Raw genomic sequence first — 10,821 nt, forward strand, 5'->3', positions numbered from 1 at the left:
GGGAAGACAGGAGTGTGTAGATCATTTGCGGGGTACAAATGAAATGTCTTGGTCGTCGGGACATGCTTTCCCGAGGTCTGAGCAGTAAGTATGATATGCTAGCAATCCCCCTCTCCGATGCTCAACCGTTCCTGCCGGGGTTTTGCCTGATTCAGGCCAAACAATTTAAATATTAGGGTTAACCAGCTTGGGAGAGCACAATCACGTGGAATACGTTGCACTGCCGAAATTGGTCTAGTCTACTTTGAATGTTCCTTTTTTGATATTACGAGGAGATGCTGACTTCTAGGGTTTTAGAAATGCTTTTTGTCAGACAGGAGTTTCTACGTCCGGTAAATGAAAAAGGAAACCGTAAGGTATCGGTTGCAGCCCGGTGAGGTCATTGACATCGGTCTATAATATACCGGCTACAAATTGTGCTTCTCCCATCCCAAAGCTCCAATCCGCCCTTGTATTTTCGGCACAGCTTATGATAAGATCCTCCCCAGGGAGTCCACACAACTCAAATAGTCGCTCATGAAGTGCTTGATAGACAGCTAGCTTCTGTTCAGTACTACGTCCTTGCTGCAGGATCTGGACGATGACCAAGTTGTTGCTCCTCTCCATTCCCAGGTTCGTGTCCTCGCAGATCAACTCATAGGGCTCGTGTTGGGTGATAATCTTAAGGCCAGATATTATTAGAATACAGCGTGGGTGCCACTTGGACATATGATACTTACTTGGTAGCGATCCCGTTCCGGTGCATTGAAGTGCTTCCGCATAACTTCTTGAATCACATTGGCCAGCTTTCTTATCTCATCGGGAGACCTTACCCCTCTTATTAGGTCTATCCTCACAAGAGGCATCGTCACTTCGAGATAAGTACAACAAGGAATAATAAGGCGTGTCGGATCCCTGAAAGGGAGAAGGAAAGACAAGATCAATCAATAGATAGTGTCGAAACAGCACGTTCAAGTGCTGGTGTGACAACCCCAAACGAGACGCTGACAGGAACAGAAGTTGGTTTATCTATACAGTTTTGACGTGCCCATGGCGTCAAAGACCTTCCTCTAGCACTAGGGTTTCTTGATCTTTACCCCGATTGTGGGTACCTGCTTATCATGTTGAGGCTTGCTCCGCAATATCCGCGGCGATCTCTGCCTCTTCTCACCATCGTGACATCATTCATGCTCTAATCTTTTCAATAGCGAACCGAACCATTTGGGAGTAGGGCAGTCATGGGACTATCGGTTTTGGTTCGCCGATCGACGCTTTCACGGACAAGATCAACAAAGCCCGTAAAATTACTCGCACCAAACCCAGCTTCTTCAACGGATATCACAATGAGCCAGACAAATTGAGAGGATACTTTCAGTTTACAGACCCTGAGTCAGAGCTCGATGATCGTCTTCGGCTGCTAGCATTACTAGGTACCATAATTCTAGTAATACCGAAAGGCGACCAACATCCCCGCCTCGCTATGGCTAAGCGACCATTCCTATAAAGACGTCTGATGGCGACAGGTTCCATAACTGAAAGGATAAACCTATGCCGCGCCTTCTGCTGGTCCAAGTCGGAGTTCGCGTCGGCCCAAACCTGTTTATACTCGCGCTGGTTTGCCAATATATACTGTTCATGGATTTGATATCTCTGTCCTCATTCGTTGAATGATTTGATCGATTTCTGTAGGAATAGCGTAGCATGGTATATTACCATCGGAATAGATACGCCGTAGGTTCTGAATGGCGCCCGAACAATGTATATAAATACTTCGGACGGAACTGTCGCGGATAGTCGAACCTTTCAACGAGATTATTCTAGTGAGTGATCATGTGTATACTCCTCTAGAGGATTGAAGTGACGAATATGCTGCCAGCTGTGACTACTGTGTTATCTTCATATCAATTAGATCGACGAGCTAGCACCCAACCAGTGACCAAAGAGGAAAATTGAACCAGCTACCCAATTGGTTGGCATAACAGATTTAATGCGGGATGCTAGTCCAGTTTACATCAATACGGCTTGGGATAGGCCATCTACTGTTTCGACATAGATCTTACTGAGTATGAGGGTAAAGTCTAGTGGGCCACTAGAGGAAGAAGAAGCAGCATGAAGTGGATTCCGCCCATGCGCGACCATCCTTTTCTGCCCTATTCCAGAGGGACGATGCTTAGCCTGTTTTAAGGGTGTTACCAATGTCAATGTCAGCCGGGATCTGACATTCGAGACTGCAGTTCCTCATAACAACAGTTATCGTCATCATACCACTTCATTGGATTTCTACTGCGAACAGTGGGCAGCCGATGAAATTGGGCTCCAGACTCCTATCGAGCAGATCAGTATCGTGACTGACCTTCGCAGGCAGCTGACACAAAGTTTATCAGTCGAGAAGTGCAGTTTCCAATTGGAATTCAGAGAATGTTTCCTTGTGCATTAATGTTTAGTTGTGGTTCTTTTACACTATACGTGTTCCATTCTAAATTGCGCTTCCATTGTCATCAACGTATTTTGAGATCGTCTCAATATGAAGTTTATGTCTGTTTATGGTCGGCCACTATGTGACTATCGAGGACCTTGACCTTGATACCATATTCAAGAAACGCCCAACCTGAACCTGACGATTTTCTTTCTCCAGTTGACCCTTCTTTATTTTTTGCTAACCTTTCTGACCTTTCATAATGATCTCGGTGGTCATTTTCTGCTGGGTCTAGAGTGGTCTAGACCTTCTAATACAAACGTTCAGCGGTGGCTGCGGCGGCGGCGGAGGTTACCCGCAGGTCATCGGCTTTTGTTGGATACTCACATATCACCCAACCCGAGAAAAGTGAGAGATTATGGGAAGGCTGACGTGTGTCATTTATATAAACTGTTAGTACCAAAAACTAAAAAAACCATGGGCTGGGTGATTGTATCGCTCACTCAGAGAATTAAAGTTTGGCTGCAGCCATCCACAACAATGTATGGGTCACTGTGACTATTTTCAGGCTGCTGTAGTAGAATCTATTTAAATGCATGAGTGGTCGTGACCACATATAACCTTTTTTTGTACTGTTCGAGATGGATCTGTGAATCACCCAGGGTTTCATATCCAATGACAATCGTAAACTTCACTTTTTGCTGTCGTCATTCTGATATATTGGTTTCTTCGGATATTAAATTTTATGACGGCAGACATACAAGTACTTGAGAGTCTAGAGTGGAATGGAAGCTGAGAATAGGAAGTACAGGATTAGTCTAAATAAACGGAACCATACGAATGATTGTGCAGCGGTCCGGAAAATCCAATATATTTTGTCGACTCCACCCTCGTGTATTACTTCAAAGCTTGCGTCTAAAGAGCCTTTCCACCATAATACGTTCATAGTCGTTATCATGAAAGCATCCTACATCCCTCAGATCATAATACTAGGATTCGCATTCATTGGAAGAGCCTTGGCAGGCTGTGAATGCTTCTGGGAGGGGACTGCACCTTTTTGCAATGAAAACTGCCCTTCCGGGACGACTGGCACCCGTCGGTATAGCAACTCTGGTGGTGGCGCTCCCTGTTGGACGGGCCGCAAGCAACAATGCATCCGGTGTGGTCCAAATATACGTGAGAAGCCATGTTGTATACCGAAGATGACATGTGCGCAGTGTATAGGGCCCATTATGATATGTCATGAAATGTTTAGCAACATTCCTCCTATTACCTGCGGAAGCCACCTGTGCGGCCTATGCACAGGATCAATACCAAACATATGCCCAAGCGATATCAAACCATGGGAGCCGCCACTACGCAATGAACTGTAATTTGCGTGGTTGAGTGGCAAGGCATTGGACTGGAGGTTCGACATTATTTGGACGGGTTTCCACTTTTCCTTTCTTCCGCTTATCTCTTTCTTCTATTTCGAGACTGCAATTTGTTTGTTTGTGGAAGGATATTAGCTGCTTCGTTGTTGAGAACAAAGGACTCTTTGTTAGCAATAATTCTAATACTACATCTGCGAACCGTCTGACCCGCTATGTTGAGTTGAAATATAGATGTTGTCTGGATAACTTACTTTTCGACAGTAGCTTAGTATCTATATATCTTTATAAAATGAAATGCTATGTTATGAGTTTTCCGCTCAGCGAGAGCCTGGGTCTCGCCCTCTAGAAATTGTTTTTCCCTTCTGGAAGGTACAACACCTTGGGGAGTGCTGGGATTATGCATTGCCAACTGCCCGTGGGAGGGAGAATATCTTTATGGAGGCTTGTATTTAGTCTTTCGAATAACAGTCATTATAATAAGCTACAGCTGGCCCTCAGAAATCTGGATTTATGTGGCCCAATTCCATAGATCGAAAATGTAGGCATCCAACGGGTCTGCCTAGGAAATCACGTGATCACCACATATTTCTCTGTATGCTAGTCTTCCATAATAACTTTGCAACACAGCTGAAGAAGCGGGTACTAGACTTTCTACTAGGGAAGATCTGCACGTACAGCAATGATTAGTATGTGCCGTGGTCGCGTGGTTGCCTAGGCATACCCTTGGGATGCCTACATTTTCGATCTATGCATCCATCCAATAACGTTGATATGAAGCCCGAAGCTGCAATTGACATGATTAGCATTCTTCATAGGTGATCATACATGTATCATGTACAAGCCCTTTCCTCCTTTACAGCATTTGAAAATCACTTATCGAATAGACCTTTTGGGTTTCGACCTTATGTACAGACGCCCCACATCTCCTGCAGAGACAACACATTCTTTGGGGACAGCAATAGGCAGCAGATGCGTCGTGGCAAGACAGGGACATCTTGGAGGTGTTGTTGCCTGGACCTGTACGAGCAATCCAAATCAAACACTGATCAGAGACTACCGGAATAAATTCAGTTTGGATATAAATATCAGCCATGTTCATCCGAATTATGCGATCATCTTGATTATCAGAAACCATTCGAGCCGTCCGGGAAAATGACTGATACGAGCACCGGTAAAGTCTATGCACCCATAATCTATAAGTTTTGTCTATATACACTGTCTAACCTTTAACCAAAGAAACACAGGTCAAATCGACCTACAATGTCCCCGACTGGTTTGTCAAAGACCATATCAAAACGCCGACCGAACAGGGAAAATCGAAAATCGCCCTAGTCAAGACCCCATCGCCCACAATCGAGTCGCAGCAAGACCCCGAAAAGTACGAACTTCGTGAGGATCTCTATGCGGATTTCCGAGACACGGTTGCCGGCACCATACTCAACAAAAATGAAAATTCACCAGCGACACTCGTGTTGGATGCAGATAAGCCTTGCTTGACCGTCGAAGCCAGATCGCTGGTTTACGGAACAGCGATCGTCACGCACTTGGCCGGAGAGCTTAATGCGACGCTAGTCAATTTGGACATTGGGGATCTCCGAAACCTTGCATGCGACTTCTTCATTCAAGATACGACCACTCCCGAGTCACAAAACACGGTTACAGACGGTGAAAGTTCAAAAGGAGAGGATGGAGCTTCGACCGTAGAGGGTGTTGATGATTCCCAGGGCTGTCCAACGCCACCCAGTTCTACTTCTGATGACCCTGGTGTGCATGGTTTAGATGAGGGGAATATGGAATCTACCCCGAATGAGATTTCTGGAATGGATGACAATGGAGAAAAAGAGGAAGTGGCAGATAATCAGGTTGTGAAGCGGAATGTGGAGCACGAACAGGAAGAAGAAAAGCAGGAAGAGAAGCAGGAAGAGAAGCAGGAAGAGAAGCAGGAAGAACAGCACGACGAAGCGAGTGGCAAGTCGAATGAAGAACAGAACCAAACACAGGAAAGTGCTGAAAATCAGAACATCAAACCCGCAGACCTGGAAGATGACGAAGAGACGATAAGCCAGCTTAATTGCCTGAAGGGAAAGCACGACGTGGATGCAATCATGGACATCTTTTTCGCTTCTCGATGTGAGGAACATGCAGAAAAAGGGGTCTTTCATCGTACGAAGCGATCCATCAAGAGTATTATTGAAGCTGCTTGGACAAAAGCCCAGAGTATGTCTAGTTCTCTTACAATGAACAGGCCTCCAGTCATAATACACCTTCGCGGTGCCCGGTTGATTCGGACAGCGAATAACGGAACAAAGATACTGACGAACCTTCGACAAGTCGTCCAAGAGTATCGGCAAAAGCAGGTGCCGGTCCTGATTATTACTACTGTGGTGGAAAAGCAAACGGTAATCATGAACAGAAAACTACTTACCAGTAACGTGTCTGCTGTTCAATTCAACCTTGACACTCCAATGTTGTCCAAGTACGAGGCATCCTTTGAAGAGGAGCAGAAGCGATATACTATTCAACAGAGGAATATAACAGTCAATCAACAGCTACGGCTAGATCGCAACTATCCAGTATGGTCACACCTCCTTCCGCACGACTTGGATTTGGGCCTTTCCGATATACCGATAGATTCCCATTTGCCAAATCTCGCCCGGACTGCAAACCAGATTGCAGGTTCATTCATGACCAAAGGTATGTTGGAAGTACAAGATATCCGGGATATCGTGGCGCGAGGAATTCGGTTGGCGAATGAAAATCATCAGTCATCAGAGTCACCTGAGGAAGACAAACCGCACAGGACCATCTCGGATCGCCTTGAAGAGATCCGTGGTTCATGCAATGAATACGAGCAAAATCATTTTACGAAGGTTATCGATACGGGTAAGCATTCTTCTCTGAAGACACTAATAGTTTGAAAGCTAACAAATGCAACAGAAAAGCAGAAAGTGACGTATGATGATGTTGTCGTCGCTGATAACGTCAAAGACACAGTGAAATACCTGGTCCGCCTGTCGCAAGTCCATTTCGAAGGTACCTGCCAAGCTCTTGTTGACAGTGTGAACGTCAAAGGGGCACTGCTGTACGGGCCGCCAGGGACAGGAAAGACCCAGCTGGTTCGAGCAATGGCAAGCGACTCCAGCTCTTCCATGATCGTCATCACACCATCAGATATTGAAAGTAAATGGGTCGGTGAGACAGAGAAGAATATCAGCGCAGCGTTTTCTCTAGCACGAAAGCTGTCACCATGTATCCTATTTATTGATGAAGTGGATGCCTTACTCTACCGTCGCTCTTCTTGCGATCAAAGCTGGAGACGAGAGAGTCTCACTCAATTCCTCCAAGAAATGGACGGACTCTCCAATAACCAAGACGCACCATTCGTTATCGGGGCTACCAACCACCCAATGGATCTTGACGAGGCATTCCTCCGGCGTCTACCTTACAAAGTAATGTTTGGAATGCCTGGTATTGAGGAAAGAGAGAAGATTCTAAATATCTTCCTGAAAGAGGATGATCTAGATCCATTGGTCAGTATCAAGGCGCTTGCCAACCAAACAGAAGGATACACAGGCTCTGATCTGCGTTCGCTTTGTGGACAAGCTGCGCTGGACTTTGCCATTGAACAAGCTAAATCTCGACACGTCAACGAGGATGGCACCGAGGCTTCTGTTAAGCTTCGGCTGGGTGTCAATCATTTGGTAGGGGCACTTCAAAAGGTTCAGCCAAGCGTCAGTGTTAGGTCCCACCAAGAGATTGAAAAGTTTAGTAGCCTTTTCGACCCTCAAAACAAGGTGAGCTCCGAAATATCCATATTGATGTGCTCACTATCTAATGCTCACCATTACAGAACGGAAATATCTGATAGGTGCCATGGCCTTGCAGAGTCGGTGTTCAATTTCCAGACCTGAATTGAACGAGAATGAGAGTGAAGATAGCGTTGGAAAGGATTTCTAATTGAGCTATCTGTTTCCTATCATTCAACACAGACTTCTTTCTATGTACGAAAACGTAGAATCATCTATGTTCTCATAACATTTCCTGCCATAGTTGTCGGTCTAACAGCGCCCTTCAGTATCGACTGCGTCCCGGTTTCTGAACAAGAAAAGCAGATAATAATACCCAATATTTGATATTTGTATTTGAACTTTAGCTTTAGTATAGGGAGGAGAAGGTATGTTGATAACATGCGTCCTAGATTAATCGTGAATGTTACTTGTGGCTATGAGTTCAACGTCAGGTAGTCCTGCAGGTATAGTACAAAGTTAGTAAAACTTTAATTGTTTGATTGCTTGATACAAAACATCTTGATTATAGATTAGATCAAAATATATTCCATGCTGCGTATAGCAAAGGTATGAATTGACTCCCATTCGGACTGATCGATCAAGGGAAGTATCCAGGCTACCTTTTGAATGTTGGTGTCAGCTAGTAAAAGCTTTGATCAAGATGGCATGTAGTACATGAGGATTGATAATCTTCAGCGAGGGGTAATAGAGTGTGTTGTAGCTTACCATTGAGAGCACGGTCGTTCCGTTCCACATCGCAGGGGGTGAGGTAACGTGGATAAATGTGTCTCGTTAGCACATTGCAGGTTGCCAACTCTAGCCTCTTTCGATCATTGGGCGACCATGTTACTAGCTGCCTGCATTGGGCATACCCTAAGTGACTATGTGTGTCTCCCAACTCCTGCTTCGTGGAGGTTGATAAAGGAACTTCGTGTGATAAACATGAATGCTAAGGCTGCTTCTTATCCAGTGAGCCGAGAAGACGTAATATCTCAAGTCTCGGGCAACTTGAGTGCCCAGAACGGTGTATATAAATTGTGATCTTGAAGGCTACTTCGTGTCTGAGAATGTAATATTCAAGCAGTGGCACGGAGATATTGAACTTCCGGTGAATCACATCCCACACTAGCAAGGATCATTCGTCCTAGGGGAATCTTCCTAAGGGTGAACCCCACCTCCACCTTCGAGAGAAGCACAGTCCTTTCGCAACCTGTTTCACAATAATGCACCCCCCTCTGACCCCCGAATTTGACGCGCTAGTTCACGCCCTCTTAAAAGAATGGCACGTCCCTGGCATGTCTGTCGCAGTGATTGACGGATCCAAGACCTTCTCTAAAGTCTATACCCCTTCCCGACTGCTACTGAACATTTGTCTTAACTCACCTGCAGGGATACGGAATCGCCGAGTATCCTGACACCAAAACGACCCCCGATACCCTATTTTACATGGCCAGTACGACCAAGGCCTTCACTGCGGCGGCCATGTCCCTGGTGATCGATGACAGCAATAACCGCCACGGAGGGAATAGCACTAGAACGGCCACGGTAGCAGGCCAGATCCACTGGGGGACACCCCTAGCATCTATTGTCCCCGATGATTTTGTCCTCGAGGACGAGTACACCACGGCACAGATCACCATCGAAGACGCCCTTTCCCACCGCTCAGGCATACCCGATCATATCCACCACTACGGCGGAACGGGAGCATCGCCCCGCAGCATCAAAGACGCAGTCCGCATCTTGCGACATCTCCCAGCTACAGCCGAGCTGCGCACAAAATACATGTATAACAATCTCATGTACACGGCGGTCTCCCATGCCATTGAGACCCTCACGGGGGAGAGCCTCGGGGTATTCCTGCTTCATAGTGTGTGGACACCCCTCCACATGACCAGCACTTACTGGACGCGTGATGATGCGCAGGCTAGCGACAATATCCTAGCACAGGGTTACGCCTGGAATGCGGACAAAAGCGAATATGCCCCCGAACCATGCCCCGACATCATCGGCGGATCTGGCGCTGGTGCCATGATTAGTAGTGTCGTCGATTATGCGCGGTGGATTCAATGTATGATGACATGTAGCGGGCCCCTGAGCGAAAATGCACATGCAGCACTCATACAACCACGTACGATTATTGCCGAGGACCCGACGAATTTGTTCCCCGGTACGCATTTGTATGCACTTGGCTGGACACGGGACACCTACCATGGTGAGGATATCATCTGGCACGACGGTAGTGTTGCTGGTTATGGATCCACAATGATGTATCTTCCACGACGGCAATGGGGCTTGGTCATGGCAGGGAACACTACCCTGACGAGCAATATCGTGCAGGTGGTGCTGTATATGCATCTACTGGATGAGGTGCTGGGAACTCCATCGCATGATCGAGTGGACTGGCAACGGCAGATTTCAGAGAGAATTGCTAGTTGGAGGGAGAAGCAGGCGCATGCGAAGGACCTTTTATACCCTGGGTTGCCTGCCGTACCAATACCGCCTACGCTCGGAGTGCGGGACTATGCGGGCCTGTACGAGCATCCGGGGTATGGTAAACTGGAGCTTAATGTGGACGTATGTGGTTTCGGCCTGATTGCGGATCGACTGACGTGTGAGGTGCCGATTGTGATTGTGATGGAGCATATAAGTGGCGAGTTCTGGTTGGCGATGTTGAGGGAGAGAAACCAGGACCCTCGCGATCATGAAAGGGTGCGAGCGGAGTTTCGAATTGGTGTAGATAGCATGGTGAGCGAGGTGGGAATAGATTTGGAGCCGGAAATGAACGGCGAGAAGATTTGGTTTCAAAGAAAAGAGTTAGACATGTAGTTACTATAGTAACAAGCTAGTGAGCGCGAAAAGCTTTTACCTAACGCTAATAAGAAAAAAGTTCTCTGAGTTGAGCTGTGGCATGCAGAATGGGCTCGACTACAATCCTAAGATTGCAGCAAAATCGTATATGGGCAGTTTAAGTAACTGCTCCTTACAACCCCTGCCGGATCCTGGTCAACTTGGGCGGCAATCTTGACGTATCGTCTGGTTAGGGTCCGAGAACAACTTCTGTATACGGAATACGGAAGCCTGTTCCAAGCGCCTCTATAGGTAAACATTAGTCATTGGCAGACTAAGCACCTGAACAACGTCTAGGCTATCGGTTGACGCGGTGGTAGAGTATCTTGGCAGTTAAAGCGGAACGGCTGTCCTGTATATAACTAAAGCTTTGGGGAGGTATAGTTCACGACCGTGGGTGAAGGTGCTAGATAATAAA

The 10,821-nt window shown here is 46.6% G+C and overlaps 4 protein-coding genes across 4 annotated transcripts; 3 read left to right on the forward strand and 1 right to left on the reverse strand.

The window, feature by feature from the left end:
* Nucleotides 1-393: 393 nt before the first annotated feature.
* Nucleotides 394-845, reverse strand: BDV38DRAFT_279948 (tautomerase family protein; the record flags this gene model as incomplete). The annotated part of the gene is made up of 2 exons (XM_032059170.1): nucleotides 394-660; nucleotides 720-845. The coding sequence occupies 2 exons, from the start codon at nucleotides 843-845 to the stop codon at nucleotides 394-396; spliced, it is 393 nt and encodes a 130-aa protein (XP_031916508.1).
* A 2,388-nt stretch (nucleotides 846-3,233) lies between these two features.
* BDV38DRAFT_239714 (uncharacterized protein) lies at nucleotides 3,234-4,009 on the forward strand. The gene has a single exon (XM_032053794.1). The coding sequence runs from the start codon at nucleotides 3,352-3,354 to the stop codon at nucleotides 3,766-3,768; it is 417 nt and encodes a 138-aa protein (XP_031916509.1). The 5' UTR covers nucleotides 3,234-3,351; the 3' UTR covers nucleotides 3,769-4,009.
* A 909-nt stretch (nucleotides 4,010-4,918) lies between these two features.
* Nucleotides 4,919-7,866, forward strand: BDV38DRAFT_239716 (ATP-binding protein; the record flags this gene model as incomplete). The annotated part of the gene is made up of 3 exons (XM_032053795.1): nucleotides 4,919-4,939; nucleotides 5,005-6,651; nucleotides 6,706-7,866. Coding segments are annotated over 3 exons (2,642 nt in total), but the record flags the coding sequence as incomplete, so codon positions are not given.
* A 913-nt stretch (nucleotides 7,867-8,779) lies between these two features.
* BDV38DRAFT_279950 (beta-lactamase/transpeptidase-like protein) lies at nucleotides 8,780-10,382 on the forward strand (the record flags this gene model as incomplete). The annotated part of the gene is made up of 2 exons (XM_032059171.1): nucleotides 8,780-8,893; nucleotides 8,946-10,382. The coding sequence occupies 2 exons, from the start codon at nucleotides 8,780-8,782 to the stop codon at nucleotides 10,380-10,382; spliced, it is 1,551 nt and encodes a 516-aa protein (XP_031916511.1).
* Nucleotides 10,383-10,821: the final 439 nt, after the last annotated feature.

Source organism: Aspergillus pseudotamarii (genome assembly GCF_009193445.1).
Source record: "Aspergillus pseudotamarii strain CBS 117625 unplaced genomic scaffold BDV38scaffold_11, whole genome shotgun sequence".
Taxonomy (NCBI): Eukaryota; Fungi; Ascomycota; class Eurotiomycetes; order Eurotiales; family Aspergillaceae; genus Aspergillus; species Aspergillus pseudotamarii.